The sequence below is a fragment of the Nerophis lumbriciformis genome, linkage group LG04, assembly GCF_033978685.3.
Source record: "Nerophis lumbriciformis linkage group LG04, RoL_Nlum_v2.1, whole genome shotgun sequence".
Lineage (NCBI taxonomy): Eukaryota > Metazoa > Chordata > Actinopteri > Syngnathiformes > Syngnathidae > Nerophis > Nerophis lumbriciformis.
Genome location: NC_084551.2, coordinates 23982294 through 24004357, shown reverse-complemented (window position 1 = coordinate 24004357; position 22064 = coordinate 23982294). Strand labels below are relative to the sequence as shown.

Sequence of the window (22064 nt, the reverse complement as noted above, 5' to 3'; positions counted from 1 at the left end):
AATGCTCATCAAACCCTTATTTGGAACATCCCACAGGTGAACAGGCTAATTGGGAACAGGTGGGTGCCATGATTAGGTATAAAAGCAGCTTCCATGAAATGCTCAGTCATTCACAAACAAGGATGGGGCGTGGGTCACCACTTTGTCAACAAATGCGTGAGCAAATTTTCCAACAGTTTAAGAACAATATTTCTCAACGAACTATTGCAAGGAATTTAGGGATTTCACCATCTACGGTCCGTAATGTCATCAAAAGGTTCAGAGAATCTGGAGAAATCACTGCATGTAAGTGGCAAGCCCTAAAACCAACATTGAATGACCATGACCTTCGATCCTTCACGCGGTACTGCATCAAAAACCGACATCACTGTGTAAAGGATAAAACCTGTATGTACCTTTCAGCATTAATGGCGCCTTCACAGATGTGTAAGTTACCCATGTCTTGGGCACTAATACACCCCCATACCATCACAGATGCTGGCTTTTCAACTTTGCGCCTATAACAATCCGGATGGTTCTTTTCCTCTTTGGTCCGGAGGACACGACGTCCACAGTTTCCAAAAACAATTTGAAATGTGGACTCGTCAGACCACAGAACACTTTTCCACTTTGTATCAGTCCATCTTAGATGAGCTCAGGCCCAGCGAAGCCGACGGCGTTTCTGGGTGTTGTTGATAAACGGTTTTCGCCTTACATAGGAGAGTTTTAACTTGCACTTACAGATGTAGCGACCAACAGTAGTTACTGACAGTGGGTTTCTGAAGTGTTCCTGAGCCCATGTGGTGATATCCTTTACACACTGATGTCGCTTGTTGATGCAGTACAGCCTGAGGGATCGAAGGTCACGGGCTTAGCTGCTTACGTGCAGTGATTTCTCCAGATTCTCTGAACCCTTTGATGATATTACGGACTGTAGATGGTGAAATCCCTAAATTCCTTGCAATAGCTGGTTGAGAAATGTTTTTCTTAAACTGTTCAACAATTTGCTCACGCATTTGTTGAAGTGGTGATCTTCGCCCCATCCTTGTTTGTGTATGACTGAGCATTTCATGGAATCTACTTTTATACCCAATCATGGCACCCACCTGTTCCCAATTTGCCTGTTCACCTGTGGGATGTTCCAAATAAGTGTTTGATGAGCATTCTTCAACTTTATCAGTATTTATTGCCACCTTTCCCAACTTCTTTGTCACGTGTTGCTGGCATCAAATTCTAAAGTTAATGATTATTTGCAAAAAAAAAAAAGTTTATCAGTTTGAACATCAAATATGTTGTCTTTGTAGCATATTCAACTGAATATGGGTTGAAAATGATTTGCAAATCATTGTATTCCATTTATATTTACATCTAACACAATTTCCCAACTCATGGAAACGAGGTTTGTATATAATTTTAAATGTGCTTTATAAATAAAGTTGATTTGATTTGATTTGATAATCTGTTATTACGTTTGCGATGTAGCTCGTAGCGTACCTTATAGCCTTGAGCCTCTAATTGTTTACAACTCGAAGCAGCCGTGCAGTGGAGTTATTTACATGACATAGAATATAAAAGCCTTTTATTGTCAATATACACATGCATACGTCCAGGATCTAGCATTAGAAAGTTAGACTCAGTAGAAGTTTAACCTTAGCCAGCGTGTATAGCTTCAGACCTACATCCTTCCTCACTTTTGTTCGCCTCCTTCCTTTGTGCTGACAACAAACCACGTTGAGACGCTGATCTCGCCATATCATCTGGAATGTTGTGTTGTGGTGAAGATAGCTGGTGGCGGTCACCAATGTCCATAGTGCACAAAAAAACAAGAGCAAAAAACCTAGAAAACAAGGGGGTGAAGGCTCAAAGCATGATGAGTCTCGGTGACGAGAGGTTCACTTGCATCTAATAACTATGTCTCTCAAAGCGAACTGTTTTGAAAGGGAGCAAAAAAGTGACATGAAAATAGGTCTGTAAAACAAAATCTATGCACATTTTTCACCATAGAACCACCATGTTATGTAGACCACAAGTAGAAAAAAAATCTCTGGTCACCACCTGTCATTAGGATGATGGTGCTTGCACCTACCCAGCAGGCACAATACATTAAAGCAATGTTGACAACTCGTTGAACTAGACGTTGAGCAATTCAAACCTAACGTTGGAACAACATGCTTTTTGACAATGTTTAATTAATGTTGGGTTCTGATGTTGAATTTTGGTCATTTTCCTACCAATATATTACAACACAAATACAACATTGAAACAGCATGCTTTATGACAACGTTTATTCAATGTCAGGCTGTGACGTTGATTTGACCACTGAAATTTAGTCATTTCCCCCACCAACAACGTGGATCCAACGTTAGACACCAACATTGTCTCAATTTACAAATCCAACTATTTTGCAACGTTGTTTCAAAGTCAGTTTTAAAGGACATGTATGTATAATCAACGTTGTATCAATGTCTTGTGCCTGCTGGGTAACTCGTAAGACACATGTGACTTTCTCCTATTTTACACAGCAGTGCTCCTCTCATCCAGGCTGGTGGTCTGGGAGATGATGGACCTGCTGATGTGTTCCTGAGGTATGACCATCTTGACCAGTTGACACAGAGCGCACGGAGCTCTGTGGATCAACCTGAGCAAGGTCCTCCTGAACTTCTCCCCCACAAACACATAGAGCACAGGGTTGAGGCAGCTGTGAAAGTAAGCCATCACTTCTGTGATTTCCAAAGCCCGTCGGATGACTTTGCTGCTTTCGCACTTCGAGTAAACGTTCAGTAGCTCTAGCGCTTTGAAGAAGGATGCCACATTGTAAGGCACCCAGCAGAAGACGAAGACAGCCACAACCACAAGGATTAAATGGATGGCCTGTCTCTTGGAGGACTGAGTGGAAAGCAGCCGCCTGATGATTTGTGTGTAGCAGAAAGCCATGATGATCATGGGGACGAATACACCCAAAATATTCATTTTAAAAAGACCAAAAACACTCCAGAAGTGAGTGTTAGTGCCATCAAAGGCCGGATACACAGGGAAGCAGAACGAGGTGTTCGAGAGGACAGACCGCTGTATGGTCTGGTTGTGGTTTTTTATGAAGAGGACCTCAGGAAACGATGACAAAAATCCAGCTAGCCATGTGACACCTGCTGCTATAACGCCAAAAGAGCGTGTACGTGTCCTCATGGCGTAAACAGCGTGCACTATGGCCAAGTACCTGTCGATGCTCATTAGCGTGATGAAGAAAATACCGGTGTAAAAAACAATGTGGTAAATACCAAGGACTATTTTGCACATAGCGTCCCCAAATATCCAGTGGTCCCGGGCTTGGTGGGCCAAAAAGGGCAGGGAGCCGACCAACAGGAGGTCAGCGATGGCCAAGTTTACGAGGCACACGTCTGTCATGTTGCGAAGTCGCAATCCACAAACGGTGACCCAGATGACAAGGAAGTTCCCCAGAAGGCCGAGGAGGAAGAACATGGAGTAGATGGCAGGAAGAAAATACACTCTGTGACGCTCGTAATCACACTTCCCATAGTCCGAAGACTCCCAATAAGGAAGCAAGGTGTAGTCGTAATTGTAATCATATGGTGTTAAAGTCAAGTTGTCTGCAGCAGCTGTGGAAGTTGGCCTACAGAGAAGCAGAAGGAGGAAAACTTAGATATGGAAATAGTAGACAGTTCAATAGATCCAATTCCTCTAGTTTCAATAACGATTTACATGCAAGGTATGTCGGGCTGCAACTAGCAATGGATACCGAATTTGGTACTTTTATACGCACCGGCTGAAATCTGTCTGTACTACCAGGTGTCGTTTCATGTAAAATCAATCGGTGCCATTTTTCGATACCTTTGCTGCATGTGACATCTTGTCCGGCTGCAGACTCGTCACATCCGGTTGCAGACTAAACACCGGCACAAGGAAACAATCAATCAAGCAGCACTCAGGGCGGACTCACTCAGCCACACTCCCTCTAAGTAATGTTGCGATTTTCAACACCAACAAAGCTAGTATGCTAGTACGCTCAAACGTGAAGTAAGGCTCCACTTTTCCAAAATGCACTAGCTTGATGCTAATTTACCTTGGATGTCCATGGACCATTAGCATTAGCAATTTTACATGGCGATTGCAACCCCTCCAAATTTGGTAACGAAAACTGCAACTCAGATGACTGTTACAATCAAACGGCTGGTGTGTAACAAGCACAATACTTACAGTATAAACACTTTGTAAGGCATGTCACTACACGATCAGTACCGGAAGACAAGATCGGTCCACTCATCCGCAAAACTATGTCACTTACTGTCAACTTGTTTTACAGCAGTTACATTCGTGCGTGCCGTAAACAAACAAATACTGTTGTCGTTACCATGTTTTTTTTTGTTTTTTTTAAATCTTTATTTTAATAACAATGCAATACAAAACATTACATGTAAAACAAACATTGTTTAGGAATAGAGTATTTATTTCTGAACCGTACAGATCTTTACAAAAATCCAAACTATTTGCTCGGCAGCTTTAAAGGGGAACTGCAGTTTTTTGGAAATGAGCCTATCGTTCGCTATCATTATGAAAAACATGACGATGGATTAATTTGTTTTTTAATATATTCTAAACATTAAATAAACGCTATCAAAAGTCTGCTTACAATGGATCCTAAGGGAGCCATTCAATTCTGCCTATAAAACCATTAAAAAAAACCTCTACCTCCATTAAGGTTTTATACACATTATGTAAGTATATATGTAATGTAGTAATGGGCACATTTATAATAACATTTAATATGTATGTATTTTGATCATTTTAAATATATGCAGCACATTAATTTCAAAAACACGTCACGTTTGCTTTGTTTTTTTAACAACATCACTGATTATTACTCACTGCAGACTTTATGAGAGCCAACTAATATAATAAAACATCACTTTCTGTACAATGTCTGCTGTCATTAGGATGCCAACTGCTAGGATGTTCATATATTCCCATTATTTCAAGAATGACTCATAATCCTTGCGAAGAAAAGGGGTGGAACCAAGCGTCTTTTTGTGTCGTTCCCGCAATTTCCAAGTCTTAATTTGGCTGTTAAAGTGTACTAACTTGTCGGAATACGTTCTCAGCCTTATTCTATCTGTATGAAAGGCATTCTTTATGATCCAGAATAAACTTCCAGGGAGCAGGGAAGCGAGCAAACAGCTTACCACTCGATGATGTAAACATTACACACAAGCTCGTGATCACGGCGCTGCTATAAATAGTCTGCGTTATAATAACAACATCACTAATACTTAATATTCAAGTTACAAAATGTAAATGGAGCATTGTTGTTGCTTTTTGGATGTTTTTTATTGTATTTTATGGCCGGAATAGAGTACTTCCCATTGGCTCAGCTGTAAGCAGACTTTTATTTAAGTATATTTACGAGTTAGAATGCATTAAAAAAGATTTTTCATCATTTTTTTTATAATGATTGTGAATAGAGATGTCCGATAATATAAGCCTACCGATATTATCGGCCGATAAATGCGTTAAAATGTAATATCGGAAATTATCGGTATCGGTTTTTTATTATCGGTATCGTTTTTTTTTTAAAATTAAATCAACATAAAAAACACAACTTACAATTAGTGCACCAACCCAAAAAACCTCCCTCCCCCATTTACACTCATTCGCACAAAAGGGTTGTTTCTTTCTGTTATTAATATTCTGGTTCCTACATTATATATCAATATATATCAATACAGTCTGCAAGGGATACAGTCCGTAAGCACACATGATTGTGCGTGCTGCTGGTCCACTAATAGTACTAACCTTTAACAGTTAATTTTATTAATTTTCATTAATTACTAGTTTCTATGTAACTGTTTTTATATTGTTTTACTTTCTTTTTTATTCAAGAAAATGTTTTTAATGTATTTATCTTATTTTATTTTATACATTTTTTTTTAAAGTACCAAACCTGGTTGTCCAAATTAGGCATAATAATGTGTTAATTCCACGACTGTATATATCGGTTGATATCGGTATCGGTTGATATCGGTATCGGTAATTAAAGAGTTCGACAATATCGGATACCGGCAAAAAGCCATTATCGGACATCCCTATACATTATATATCAATACAGTCTGCAAGCACACATGATTGGTCCACTAATAGTACTAACCTTTAACAGTTAATTTTACTAATTGTCATTAATTACTAGTTTCCATGTAACTGTTTTGTATTGTTTTACTTTCTTTTTTATTCAAGAAAATGTTTTTAATTTATTTATCTTATTTTATTTTATTAATTTTTTTTTTAAAAGTACCTTATCTTCACCATACCTGGTTGTCCAAATTAGGCATAAACATGTGTTAATTCCACGACTGTATATATCGGTTGATATCGGTATTGGTTGATATCGGTATCGGTAATTAAAAAGTTGGGCAATATCAGAATATCGGATATCGGCAAAAAGCCATTATCGGACATCCCTAATTGTGAACGATAGGCAATATTTTAAAAAAGTGCATTTTTTAAATGACAAATCTTTTTTACCACTTTCAAACACATACATTCACAATACTGCTAGTTGTAAAGTCTACTTTTCATTATTCTGCAAATATAGTTTTGGGTGAAGTGCCTCCTTTTTAAATTTTTAATAAAAAGGGACTCGTGGGAATTTGGTTGCGTCCCCTGCGCATCATTCATTGCAATGGCAGAGTGAATGTGACTGAAATTGTTGCAATAATACTCCCTATTTTTTGTATCTACTCCATGGTAATTTTTATATTATTGTTCTATTTTCCTATTGAGGAAGTTTTTCTTTTTTATACAAAGCATGAATAAAAGATTCAAATATAACAGCATGTGACGTCGCAGCAGCTCTGTTGTAAAAAGCGAGAAAGAAAGAGGCGTAATTTTGCGCATTGTCTTTTCCTGTAATGACAGGCCGCAACATAACATATTCAGCTTCATGGAAAAAGCTACTTCCTAGTTAGACAACATACCATTGACACCCCAGAGCCGTGACTAGAGAGAGTATGGCCAACTCGGTTTCGAAATTGCAAACAAACCATGGATTGACTAACGTGGACCCCGACTTAAACAAGTTGAAAAACGTATTCGAGTGTTACCATTTAGTGGTCAACTGTACGGAATATGTACTGTACTGTGCAATCTACTGATAAAAGTCTCAATCAATCAATCAAAAAGCCCTGTAGTCACGTGTGGGGCTTTGAACAAATCATTAAGATTCCTGGCCACATGTTTGCGTCCAACTTTGAAACCGGCTCTGTGATAGCCCAAGTACTGCCATCTAATGTCTTGGAAGTGCAATTGCAGTGCAAGTGAGACTCAAATGGGATAAGAAAACTAGAGATGCGCGGTTTGCGGGCACAACCGCGGAGTCCGCGGATTATCCGCGGATCGGGCGGATGAAATTTAAAAAAATTAGATTTTATCCGCGGATCGGGTCGGGTCGGGTGGTTGAAATAAAAAAAAATTAGATTTTAAATAGATTCAGGCGGGTGGCAGTTAAACCAATTCGGAAATATATATACATAGTTAAATGTTGTTACCCACATACGAAAAACGAGCAGGCACCTGCAGCATATGCCACAACAGAAGAAGAAAAAAAAAAGAGATGGACACTTTTACGGAGCGGAGAAGGGACGCCTCGCCGGGGTCCGGGACCGAGGCCCCTTCCCCCGAGAGGGCCCCACCGGGAGCCGTAGCTGAGGCGATCCGCGAGAAGGGCCCGACGCAAGTCCAGGGTCACCACCGCACCCACCGCACCGACACCCCGCCTAGTCCGCCTTCGCCGCGGCCGGCGTCACGCGCAACAGGTAAGCAGCTTACCTGCCCGCCACCTAGGGTGACCAGGTGTCCGGATTTAGGCCGGACAGTCCGGATTTTTAATGCCCTGTCCGGCGTCCGGCGCAGCTTCAAGCCGGACACGTATTTGTCCTCCTTTTTGAGGCACTAGGCTTGAAGAGCGGAGTTTTTTCATCTTTGCTGGGCTGCAGCGCGATAGCCAATCAAAGACCGTAAAAAATGCCCCCAACGCAGTAACGTATCAAATGATTGGCTAAGAGCTGTGTCGGATACAAATCTGCTTATCATTGGTTAAAAAAGTAAACAAGGGTCCATGTGCTGCTGCGGCATAACATTGACAGAAAGTTAGCATCATGCCAAAACGCAAGACCTCGTTTAATTCTGAATGGATAAAAGAGCACGAATTTATAACGAAAAGCAGCCGAGACTCATTCCATGGCTTCTGCACACTTTGTCGATGTCGACGTAAGTAGTCAGGGGAAAGCTGCAATTGAACGGCATGCGGGTACGGATAAACATAAAAGTAATAAACATGCGGCAGGTACCTCTTCAATGAGGACATTTTTTCATGAAGTTTCGTCGCCCCTGGATGACAAGATAACTGCTGCGGAGCTGTGCAAGGTGTACCATGCTGTAAAGCAGTGGTTCTCAAATGGTACCCTGGGGGTATGTAATGTAATGTAAGTTCATAAACTGAACATCAAATTAAGTAGGCTATTCCATTCATTACCATAAACCCACAGTTTCCCCCATGCCATGATGGTTTGACCCTCACTAAAATGTCTGTCAAAAAGAACTTTGAAAAGAAATGCAACAATGCAATATTCAGTGTTGACAGCTAGATTTTTTGTAGACATGTTCCATAAATATTGATGTTAAAGATTTCTAATTTGTGAAGAAATGTTTAGAATTAAGTTCCTGAATTCAGGTGGATCTCTATTACAATCCCCAAAGAGGGCACTTTAAGTTGATGATTACTTCTATGTGTAGAAATCTTTATTTATAATTGAATCACTTGTTTATTTTTCAACAAGTTTTTAGTTATTTTACATATTTTTTTCCAAATAGTTTAAGAAAGACCACTACAAATGAGCAATATTTTGCACTGTTATACAATTTAATAAATCAGAAACTGATGACATAGTGCTGTATTTTACTTCTTTATCTCTTTTTTTCAACCAAAAATGCTTTGCTCTGATTAGGGGGCACTTGAATTAAAAAAATGTTCACAGGGGGTACATCACTGAAAAAAGGTTGAGAACCACTGCTGTAAAGCATCACCAGTCCTACAGAAGTTTAGACTGCGGCATGAAAGTGGACCGGGAGATTTTCAGTTACTATCCCACAGCTAAAGGGATGGCCTGTGGCCGAACAAGAGCCAAGGCATTGTGCGAGAACGTCATCGCTCACTATTCGGTACAGGAACATACCGACTACATAAAAGAAAACAACCTACCCTTTTCCGTAGCAACCGACGCCTCAAATAAAGGAACAAACAAGTGTTTTCCCATTGTGGTAAGGTATTTTCACTTTGATGAAGGCATCCAACATGTCCTGTTGGATTTTTATAGTGACAGCAACGAAACGTCAGAAGCCATAACAAACTAGCTGCTGGCAAAACTTGAGATGTCTGGCTTAGAGGTGAAAAACATGTCTGCATATGCAGCAGACAATGCCAGTGTCAATTGTGGCAAACATAACAGTGTATCAGAAGCTGAAACTGAGCCAAAAAGATGTGCTCCCTGCAAACTGTTTGGCCCATATTCTGCATAACGCAACCAGATATGCAGCAAGCAGCCTTGATGTTGATGTGGAAAAATTTTTGTGGCATTTTTTTTAAATTATATATGTTAACTACATTTAAGTCCACACATGTTATGCTTTGTGGCACTCTGCACTTGAAAAGATTCATCTCAGTGGTCACTTTTTGAACACCACAATGTATTGAATAAATGCAAATACTGTTAACAAGCACTTGACTTTAATATTTTTTCCTATTCAGCCACACAAACATCATCTTTAAACCACTCAAAATTGTACTATAAATAAGAGTATACCAGAGTCCTATGTACACCATAGTAATTTATTGATATGCCGCATAATGTCCTCCTTTTTGGTGTCATGGAAATGGTCACCCTACCGCCACCCGCGTGGCCGGGGGCTCGTAACAGGGGTCACTCCGCGCGCTCCGCCCGCGCAGCTTACCTGCCCGCCACCCCTGTTGCCGGGGGCGCGTAACAGGGGTCACTCCGCGCGCAGTGCGCTCACGAAAGGGGTGGGGCTCACCCTGGTTGATATAGACAGCAGCTAGGACGGTGGCCATGGAAGTTGGAACCCGCTAAGGAGTGTGTAACAACCCACCTGCCGAATCAACTAGCCCTGAAAATGGATGGCGCTGGAGCGTCGGGCTCATACCTGGCCGTCGCCGGCAGCGAGATGCGCTTGGAGGTGCGCTCAGCGCGGCTACCATATGATTGCGCACTGGTGTGCGTCTGGGTCGTGACAGCGTGGCACGCGAATGTCTGTGCTGCAGTGGATCAGTCTCCTTTCTTTAACAGGCAAAAGCTTTATAACCTCACTAATACCTTGCATCGTCTATATTAGATATATAACAACGGGCGGGTGCGGGCGGATGCGGTTCTGATCAAATGTTAGATCGGGTGGATTGCGGATGGTTGACGACTTTCTGATGCGGTTGCGGATGAAATAATTGCCTATCCGCGCATCTCTAAAGAAAACAAACAACTGGAGAGCACAATTATCATAAACAGCTTATTCTTAAATGATACAATACATTTTTTTTTATTATCAAAAACAATTAACGTTTATTAACATACACAAAAGTACCATAATTGGTACCGGTATTGATTCCCAAGTATCGAGAGTTAGTACTGAATTGGTTCAAATGTGAACAATATCCATCCCTGGCTGCAACAATTAATCGATTAATTTGATTACAAAAAAGGTTTGATTTACATTCTGTTGCTTCGATTAATCCTTTAATGAGTGTAGCGCCTGTAGTGCCAGGAACTTTATATACAGGGACATAGACTCTGCACTGCAGTTGCAATAGAGCGCACATGAGAGCGGTGGCGTGATCTTTGTGGCTGTGAACAGTAAAGAGTGTTTTATTTAAAATGTGTATTAGTGCACACATGTTAAAAGTGCATTTTAAATATTGATGATGTGCAATTATTAGAAAAAAAGAATGAAGGTTATGGCAAGCAGAGAAAGTGTTTTTTGTCAACGCATTGAGGCTATAAAGTGTGTTTTATTCGATTACTTGTTTAATTGTACAAACTGAGCAATGAGAGAGAAAGTGACTTCTCCCTAAGCGAGTCAAAGCGTTTCTTCCTGTTACTCACACACACGAGTGACTGCGAAAAGTGCACGCATTGCTCAAATGTTAGGCAAGTTAGCAAACAACAGACAAGTTACAATGCTAGTTTTGAAAACTTGTATTTTTTTTATCAGATTAATCAAACTTTTACATTTTTTATAATCACAGTAAGTTACCTGCTTGCACAATTTAAAATAACTTTAAAAAGCATGCATTATTTTCACACAAATGCTATTTTATTTTAAGAATGCCATGCAGGAAAAACATTAAAGTACCATTTTTAACTTATTAATACAATTCATTAATTTGGTCAAAACTTGGTAATAGTTTAATCTAAAGAATTTTGAAGCTAATTTTGCTAGGGAGCACACCAGTAGGGATCTCCTCACTCATGTTTGCAGTGACGTATGCAGTGAACTGATGACTGACCGTGTAACAACCAACGTCGCCTTAAGGTAAAGTAGCATGCACGGTCAAAATCAATTGCGTGACTAATCTGCATTTACAGTATACATTTTTAATGGGATATTTTTTTGTGATTAATCTGTTAAAATATGTCAACTTTGAGTCTTTGACTGCCGCAGTTTAAAGATAATATTGATCAATGTAGCTAAGCAATATGGTATTTCTTTAAAAATTGGAAGAGTTATGTCACTTCTATTGAAAACATGGTTATAAAAATTATTCTATATACCAGGATTTTGGCCCAACAATAATTTTTCCAAAAACGGGTACATATACGGATCAGTACGTTAACCTCATTATATTATTACATTTTTGCCCTAGTAATAATCTTTTTTTGAATCGATCGTAGAGTGTGCAGGTGTATCTTATGTTGTCACCAAATGAATCGGTATAATATTTATGGAGTTTATTTTCCACCGTGTGGAAAAAAAAGAGCAGCGAAGACTTCAAGACAGTGTACATTTTCAAAAGATAAATTATAATACTTTTAAAGAGGGTGTGGTGTGGTTTCATTTGCAATCTAGGAACACATCTACAAATTAACATAATGCAGACAGACTCGGGTTATAAATGTGACTGTGGAAGCAAATTTACACCAAATTATAGCCAATACAGCCCTGCGATGAGGTGGCTACTTGTCCAGAGTGTACACCGCCTTCCGCCCGATTGTAGCTGAGATAGGCTCCAGCGCCCCCCGCGGCCCCGAAGGGAATAAGCGGTAGAAAATGGATGGATATAGCCAATACATTTTATCGAGACCAGTGTTTTTTAACCATAGGTGCCAACCCAAGTCTGGAGCTAAAGACATAGAGAAGTTTCTTAAACTCAAAAATTATGACTAAAGTGGTCGAGCTGTATTTTCATTTGCACTTTAATTTTATTGGGATATAAAAATCATATTCATGATTAATTTATTTGATCTATTTTAGCACAACATCATTGTGTGTAAGAAATAAAATTGTGTCAGGTATTTATTAGTCCCTTCTTATGCAGTATATTTGGTAGTACTTATTCTTATATATCAGCCTGATATAAGCGGAGCCTAAAGTTTGTATGGGAAATAAATCAAAATCTTTGTGATTACCACATGGTTTCATATAATTTGACAACGTTGTAAACTGTAAGTTTTTGTTAGATTTTATTATTAAATATGAAAAAAATCAAGAGTATGATTACTTATTCAGTGTTATTATTTGAGTGGCCCTTGGACAGTCTATAGTGGAAAAGTTGGGACACAAGGTCAAACAGGTTAAGAACCCCTAAACTAAAAACAAGAATGTCGATTAAAATCATTATAGGTCCCAGTTAAAGAATAAAGCATGAATGAACATGTAAGGACAACATTCATGCAGGAGTTCTATAAATGTTAAAGTACCAATGATTGTCACACACACACTAGGTATGGTGAAATTTGTCCTCTGCATTTGACCTATCCCCTTGGTCACCCCCTAGGAGGTGAGGGGAGCAGTGGGCAGCAGCGGTGGCCGCGCTCGGGAATCATTTTTGGTGATTTAACCCCCAATTCCAACCCTTGATGCTGAGTGCCAAGCAGGGAGGTAATGGGTCCCATTTTTTTTTTAATAGTCTTTGGTATGACTCGGCCGAGGTTTGAACTCACGACCTACCGATCTCAGGGCGGACACTCTAAATACTATAAGGAGAAAGACGACCCTTACAAAAGTAACTAGCTAAACACGACTGCATGTTTTTGTCCATGCCCAGACTTTATAGGGAGTGCATACAGGCATACGGAGGTCAAACACACTAATGGCATACATACAATGTGAGCTGTAGGTTGATCGTTTTCAAGTTTGTTTTATTCCTCAACACATTCATATGAATACTTTTTTAAATGGATATAAGATAAATAACGCAACTTCAACAATACACAATTGTTATTTAACGTTGTATATTAAAAGTGGTGATGCTTAAAAATGCATTAAAACGAGTCAGTGAATAAAAAAAGTGCATGGAGGTGCTGAACATTCCTATTAATGACGATACGGGTACATTAAGTGTTATTAAAGCAACATTATGATTGTATTCTTACCTTGTGAATACGTACTCTCTCACAGCAGGACTTGTTGTTGCCATCGTTGTCTGCGTGTACAATAAAAACTTGAGCACAACCTACATTTCAAGAGAAAAGTAACACTTTGAATGTGTGCATGAAACTCCATCCTGAATTAACTTAAATAAACTAACTATAAATAATATTAAAATGTGGGTTATTACCCACAGTATACATAATACATTATTACAAGTATATATGTATTGTAATAGTAATCCTTGCAAAACATATTTAGTTTAGATAATTCGGTGACTGCATCTAACAGTTTATCAAAATAAATTAAAAAAAATCTACGCTTACCTTTCCGCTGATGATTGATCACATCGGTAAATAAATAATCACCTCAAACAGCTGTTACCTGTTCTTGGCAGCTGAAAACATAAGAGCAACAATATACTTCCTGAGGATGCTTCAAACATATGGAACCACAAGTAAGTGGTTGCAACTACGTGTGCATACCATTGCAGACTTTTGCAAAGCAACATGCACATGCTTTACTTTAAGAAGGGCTGTGTTGTATGTGCCTGTCAAGACAAACTTGACACAGAAATGTAATATCAACAGCCTTTTTTTTTTTACATTGTAATAGCGCCCACATTAGGTTTTGTAGAGAAACGTAACGGATCAAATTTCACCATTTTGGACAAGGATGAAAAAGATTTTGGCCTGAGGACATAATAATCGTGGAACTTGCTGAACATAATCAAGCTACAATGTACCTTATACTGTAATGGAACGTGTGCAGTCCTCATGGGGTATTATTGTTTGTAATTGAGGTAAATTAACTTGATATGAAAATCACTTTTCGACATCCACAATATTTTTTTCCCCCCTAGATTGGTATTTACTATGGCTGTCAAAATAAATGAACTCACGTGATTGACTAGACTAGACTTTAGATAAAACTGTTTTGAGCAAAAAAATGACATGCATTTAAAATAAAATGTGAAAAATGTGTATTACATTCTGACAATAATGTTGCCTTTGTATATTGTAATATTAGGGTCTTTTTAAAGTTAATTTAAATGATGCAAGTGAGTAATAACCTGTGATTATTCATGATTTGATTAATCATTCACATTTGAAGTTAATTGCTGACATGAACGGACTTTTACACTATATTCAAATTTTATGACTGAGGGAAAAACTGAAAGCATGCAACTTTTCTCTGACTACAATTTTTACCGACCAAAATTGCTAACTTTTGGCCACAAATTTAAGTCGCTGCTTGGTGACATTCGTCTAGCCCAGGGGTCGGTAACCCAAAATGTAAAGGAGCCATATTGATTTTATTTTTATGCTGCAGCTGTTACATATACTGTAATAGTGTACATGGTAATCAGAATCAGAATAGTTTTTATTGCCATTGTTTGAGAACGGGTTCACAAACTAGGAATGTTTCTTGGTGCAATCGTGTAACATAAATTTGTTACAGTATACATTATATAAAAATATATCAGTATACATTATATACTGTACTGTGTATATATATTATGTAAATATTACATAAATGTTATATTTTATAATGCTACTATGGTAAACCGCAAAACATTTAAAGCCTTGTATAAGTCTTATGATGAAGGCAACACATGATGTAAGTGTCCATTTTAGCTATATTAGCCTACTATAAAAATGACTATGTGTCGCAGGCTGACGCAAATCTTTATTGACAGACATTTAACATTTATTCTACACATTCTTACATTGGAAAACAGAGGCTTCTCAGAGGGTGAGATAACTCCTGGAAATGACTGGCGTAGAATGGCCAAAGGTATAGATGTGTGTGTCCAAGTTAAAGGAAACGCCAGGATGTCTTCTTCTAATGGATTTATTACAAGCTGGATAACGGCACAAAAACAACTATCAGAAATGCAGCCAATATTACATACAGAGAATGTGTCATGAGACATGCAAATATAAATTAAATACACACAGGACATTAGTAAAGGAAATTAAATGAGCTCAAATATACCTACAAACGAGGCATAATAATGCAATAGAGGGATTTCGATTTTTTTCCCGAAAAAAGAAGGTTGAAGGTTGAGCGTCATCGTTCCCAATAGAGCTACACAGAATATTTCCGAACTATTCAGTGGAAAATAACATATGAAGAAGCAATAATGTGAGTCATTAGATAAAAAGTCCCTTTGTCGTTATAAGGATCAAATAACCGTAATTAAGTGCAAGGATCCGTACAAGATCGACAAGTCTAAGTGGCAGAGACCATGCGCGACATCTTCCCCGATGTCTCATACCCAGACTTTGTGAACTAACTAATTGTTCAACCCAGCCCATTTTACACTTTGAAAGACTTACAAAAATATAGGAGTCAATATAGCTATGGCGGCTTTGTTTGTGACGTTTATGTATATCTGTATAAACCCAGTGGACATCGTGTCATCAAGCCAGCCGACGGTAATAGACTCTCAGAAATGATCCCTCCCAATTAAGTTTGACACCCTGGATAATCACGGACAACCTATCCAATGTCACCCCGGCACACTGTGAGTGTAAGGCAGGATTGAAGGAATTGTGTTCTCATGTAGCTTTTATGTGGAGGCTACAGTCTGGATAAGAGAAGTGAGTACTCCCTCCATTGTGGCAGTTGACAATGGCACACGTCGTCGGCAATATGAATCCATCCATCCATCCATTTTTCACCGCTTGTCCCTTAAGGCAGTGGTTCTCAAATGGGGGTACGCGTACCCCTGGGGGTACTTAAAGGTATGCCAAGAGGTACGTGAGATTTTTTTTTAAATATTCTAAAAATAGCAAAAATTCAAAAATCCTTTATAAATATATTTATTAAATAATACTTCAACAAAATATGAATGTAAGTTCATAAACTGAACATCAAATCAAGTAGGCTATTCCATTCATTACCATAAACCCAGAGTTTCCCCCATGCCATGATGGTTTGACCCTCACTAAAATGCCTGTCAAAAAGAACTGTGAAAAGAAATGCAACAATGCAATATTCAGTGTTGACAGCTAGATTTTTTGTGGACATGTTCCATAAATATTGATGTTAAAGATGTATTTTTTTGTGAAGAAATGTTTAGAATTAAGTTCATGAATCCAAATGGATCTCTATTACAATCCCCAAAGAGGGCACTTTAAGTTGATTACTTCTATGTGTAGAAATCTTTATTTATAATTGAATCACTTGTTTATTTTTCAACAAGTTTTTAGTTATTTTTATATCTTTTTTTCCAAATAGTTCAAGAAAGACCACTACAAATGAGCAATATTTTGCACTGTTATACAATTTAATAAATCAGAAACTGATGACATAGTGCTGTATTTTACTTCTTTATCTCTTTTTTTCAACCAAAAATGCTTTGCTCTGATTAGGGGGTACTTGAATTAAAAACATGTTCACAGGGGGTACATCACTGAAAAAATGTTGAGAATAACTGCCTTAAGGGGTCGCTGGAGCTTAGCTCAGCTGAATTCGGGCGGTAGGCGGGGTACACCCTGGACAAGTCGCCACCTCATCGCAGGGCAATATGAATAATATTGGATAAATTATCGGAGACAATTACCGTTTTACTAAGCCCATGTCCACACGAACACAGATAGTTACGCATACTTATCTCTGCGTGTAGGCCTCTTGTCCACACGCAGACGCATTTTTACAAACGCTGGGCAAAGTATAGAGATCCAAAACTCTCCGCTCAGCATATACGTGTACACGACACAAACGCAGACTTGTGATGATGTCACGGTTGTGCGCTGTCATTTCCAAGCTCAACAACACTGCCTTGCTGCCTTTAAACACACTATAAGAGGACTTACTGTATGTTTGAACGTAAACATGCTGCTATTATCACCCAACATTAATAAAAAAGACACATCAAAATGGGCTTTGCGACACTCCCGTTGGTGCAAATGACAGTCAGCTGTCGCTGTGGAACCTTCACCTGATGGGACAACTTTGACAAGCAAGACTTTTTGCTCTGTGTCATAATAAAGGTGCAACATTATCTTATGTTTTTAGTGCTTATTTAATGAAAAATTATGAAGTTAACTTACATGTGTTGCTTCCATTCTTGTAGATGGAGCTGGGTGCAAAGCAACCGAGCAACAACAAAAAACATGATGTAGCGTCTTCCTTATAGTGTGTACTTCATTACACATGTACCATATCACTATATCCATGATTAAATGCTTTATATTTCCACGAGTTTTGCAGCGGCACACGCACGTCTGTGTGCTTTACATAGGCACTTCAACATGCAAAATAGTTTCCTTGGCTCGTGAGTGCAGTGTTTTTCAACCACTAGTGTGCCGCGGGATACAGTCTGGTGTGCCGTGGTAGATTATGTAATTTCACCTATTTGGGGTAAAAATATTTTTTGCAAACAAGTAATTATAGTCTGCAAATATTGTGTTGTTGTTGAGTGTCGGTGCTGTCTAGAGCGCGCCAGTGTAACTGCGTTATACTCTTCCATATCAGTAGGTGGCAGCCGGTAGCTAATTGCTTTGTAGATGTCGGGAACATGTTGTGTGAGACGACGAGGGTTTGTCATCGTATCTAATGCTCAAACCAAAAATAAACAAAAGATGAGTGCCCCTAAGAAAAGGCTTTGAAGCTTAGGGAAGGCTATGCAGAACGAAACTAAAACCTAACTGGCTACAAAGTAAACAAAAACAGAATGCTGGACGACAGCAAAGACTTATTGTGGATCAAAGACGGCGTCCACAAAGTACATCCGAACATGACATGACAATCAACAATGTCCCCACAAAGAAGGATAACAACAACTTAAATAGTCTTGATCGCTAAAACAAGGTAGATGCGGGGAATAGCGCTTAAAGGAAGACATGAAACTGCTACAGGAAAATACCAACAAAAGAGGAAAAGCCACCAAAATAGGAGCGCAAGACAAGAACTAAAACATTACACACAGGAAAACAGCAAAAAAAACTCCAAATAAGTCACGGCGTGATGTGACAGTACACCTACTTTGAGACAAGAGCTATAGTGATCCATGGTTGGTTATGGTTTAAAGTCATATCCAACTATTGCAACAGCGACTTTTTACTGCTGCTGAGTTTAATTTTTTCATGTTTTCTGCTGTTGGTGTGCCTCCGGATTTTTTCAATGAAAGAAACGTGCCCGGGCTCAAAAAAGATTGAAAAACACTGCGTTAGTGCATGCCTAGTCTATAAAATCCGCTACACCTCCCTGATACCGAAGTACATGTCAAACTACTTCCTTACTGTAAATGACCGCCATAACCACAACACCAGGGGGAGCTCTACTAACCACGTTAAACCCAGATTCCGATCTGACAAAGGTCTTAACTCATTCTCTTTCTATGCCACATCAATGTGGAATGTGCTCCCAACAGGTATAAAAGAAAGGGCATCTCTATCCTCCTTTAAAACCGCAATAAAAGTACACCTACAGGCAACTTCAACCCTAAACTAACACCCTCCCCGGATTGTTGTTAATAATCAAATGTAAACAATCAAATGCAGATATTTTTCTTATGCCTTCCGATCTCTCTCTCTCTCTCTCTGCCCACTACTTGCTGTCCATATCCTACCAAGTCAGACCTACACTGTTTCAATATCCATTTCTCTGTTCTCAATTGTTGATGACTGATGATAACAACCAAACCTACCCCCCCCCCTCGAATTGTAAATAATGTAAATAATTCAATGTATACACCCTGATGATTATCTTGTGTGATGACTGTATTATGATGATAGTATGTATGATAGTATATATCTGTATCATGAATCAATTTAAGTGGACCCCGACTTAAACAAGTTGAAAAACTTATTCGGGTGTTACCATTTAGTGGTCCATTGTACGGAATATGTACTTCACTGTCCAACCTACTAATAAAAGTCTCAATCAATCAATCAATCTCAATGCTGATTTTAGAAGTAATGTACACTTCACTGCACATGTAATACATCACTATGTTGCTGAACATGTTATAATTCTATCAGTGTTGGGTTTCAGCAGCACAGACATGCATGCATGCTTTAAACACTGGAAAAAAGAGATAGTGTACATGCAGGCTGGTTTTAAAGATAATGTACATGTCATATGACATACGTCTAAAGTATACTAAAATAAACATAATAGGAGGTGTAATGCCACCAAGTCAGCTATTGCTGCTTTTTTCAGGCTTGTGTGTAGACATACAGTTTTGAAACTACACTTGTGTGGATGGAGATTGTTTTAACCCCAAATATGTGTTTTTCTGTGTTGGTGTGGACATGGCCTAACTTTCGCCCTTCAATGTAGATATCCGCAATGCATTGTGGGAAATGTAAAACAACTCGAAACCCCTCTATATGTACATACAGCTAGCCTAAATAGCATGTAAGCATCGATTAGCTTGCAGTCATGCAGCGACCAAATATGCCTGATTAGCATTCCAGCAAGTCAATAACACCAACAAAGCTCACCTTTGTGCATTCGCGCACAGCATAAAATGTTGGTGGACAAAATGAGACAAAGAAGGAGTGACCTAAAACGCGTCTTTCTGATGCAGCGTCGGAGAAACTTTTACACGTCAACACACTGCGGTGAGTTCAAGGACCGCCGAAATTAGTGGGAAAAAACGGTGCTCGCCAAATACTCTCATTTTCTTCTTCTTCTTTGGTTTAATGGCGGTTGGCAAGCAACCTTCTGATATGGAGTGTGGAACAAGATGTAACCCTTCTCTGTATTATTTTATTCAACCCAGTCTTTTAAAAATATGTATATAATGCTTTGTATCCTACGTGTTCTGAGTGAAATCCAAAAATATCTTCCACTACTAACCTAACCTTCTCTTTCGCTCACTTATTTCCCAGTATTTCCCTTTCACAGTCACACAGCCTGTATTATGTTTCCCTATCAATTTCAATGAACTATTTAGATATGTATGTCCTAATCTCATTCTAGTAATAATGTCTTCTTCCTTCCTATTTCTATTGCCTCCTCTCATTACACCTACTCTCCTCTGGACTTTGTAATACTCCTTACCTTTTGTTTCCTTATTCCAATTATCTTGTCACTTTTTATTGTGTTCTATCTTAACTATGTTCTTCACTTCTTCTTTACTGTGGTTAATCTCCATGTTTTCTTCTGTTTTAGTGGTTGCTTGCTCTGTGTACCTATCTGCTAATTCATTCCTACATGAGCAGGTACGTTACCACACTTCCCGCTTTATTTATTCTGTAGATTGCCTGAATTTTTTCATATACTAAATATTGTTTCTGATGCTACGTTTTTTATGCTCATCAATGCACGGCTGCATTACGAGCACACGACTGCTTTTCTTGTATTCAGATAACGTGCTGCTGGGATTAAAGAGGAGCGGTTAAAGCGCAAACTTTCATTTCTAATTGTTGCATGCTGTGTGTTTAAATGTTTCAGCATATTGTTCGCATGTCCTCTTGATGAATTAGAAGTCTTATAATTATTACAAGTAGCGCTGTTGCAATCTTTTCTTGCAAAATGTAAAGTTAAAGTACCAATGATTGTCACACACACTAGGTGTGGTGAAATTTGTCCTTTGCATTTGACACATCCCCTCGTTCACCCCCTGGTAGGTGAGGGGAGCAGTGGGCAGCAGCGGTGGCCGCGCCCGGGAATCATTTTTGGTGATGTAGTCTGTAAATGTAGTTTGTTGTGGCTGGGCGCCGCCATCGCCGTCACTCCGCAATGTCATCCCGACCCGGAAGGATCGATAGCAGAACCGTCTGAAAAAATGTCAATAAGCGATTCTAAGGAATTGACACACTGGGAACTTGTTTTAAACAAGAACCGGTTTTCGATTCCCATCCCTACTTATCATAACCTGACTCTCGCCAGATCCTTGTAGTTCGCTGAGCTCCACACAAGGATCTGGGCTCGAGGGCGATGCAAACTCCTTCAAGATAGCAAAAATTAATGAACCAATCAGGATCGTCGGGCGGAATTTCATAGATGTGACGTAGTGCCAAAGCGACTGTTTGATTCAAACAACAATGGCGGCACGCAGTGAGGAGTCGTGTGCCTTTTATTCGCATATTTTCTTTGCGCAAACAACATCGATCGTCTACTGAGATTGCTGCGTTGTTTCAGTAAAAGTTCTCTAACTTTTCGCTCTGTCTTTATGCAATATGTCGGCTGTTCTGTTTTGGATTTCCCAGCGATTACTCATCAGATTTCTCATCAGTGTCACGGGTTGATTTCGATGTTAGTGGTTGAAGTAGCATGTCATTCAAGATAACGGACAAGTGGTTCATTCAATCACATACAATGATTTTTTTTACAAGGCCCCGCCTTCTGAAATATATCTCCTATTGAGAAGCCCCAGAGCTCAGCGAACTACAAGGATCTGGCGAGAGTCAGGCTATACTCATCAGGGTCACAAATAAAGTTCCACTGTAGAATCCCAACTGTTC

At 39.1% G+C, this 22064-nt stretch overlaps 2 protein-coding genes across 3 annotated transcripts in view; one reads left to right on the top strand and one right to left on the bottom strand.

The window, feature by feature from the left end:
- Positions 1-22064, top strand: part of cobl (cordon-bleu WH2 repeat protein) — a 176022-nt gene that overhangs the window by 9650 nt on the left and 144308 nt on the right. The gene's annotated exons all lie outside the window — the stretch shown is intronic.
- On the bottom strand, positions 1542-20194 carry ccr8.2 (chemokine (C-C motif) receptor 8.2). 2 transcript variants are annotated; one of them, XM_061951059.1, is made up of 4 exons: positions 20097-20194; positions 13965-14035; positions 13644-13723; positions 1542-3607 (listed from the first exon to the last, which is right to left on the bottom strand). In XM_061951059.1, the coding sequence occupies exons 3-4, from the start codon at positions 13685-13687 to the stop codon at positions 2494-2496; spliced, it is 1158 nt and encodes a 385-aa protein (XP_061807043.1). In that variant the 5' UTR covers positions 13688-13723; positions 13965-14035; positions 20097-20194; the 3' UTR covers positions 1542-2493. The 2 variants fall into 2 exon arrangements, with proteins under 2 accessions (XP_061807043.1, XP_061807044.1); XM_061951060.1 differs by lacking the exon at positions 20097-20194 and adding an exon at positions 15368-15467.

Coding starts and splice junctions, on each gene's coding strand:
- ccr8.2 (XM_061951059.1), bottom strand. CDS start 13,687: ATGGCAACAACAAGTCCTGCTGTGAGAGAGTACGTATTCACAAG. Junction 3,608..13,643: donor AGAGAGTACGTATTCACAAG/GTAAGAATACAA, acceptor GCTTCTCTGTAG/GCCAACTTCCACAGCTGCTG.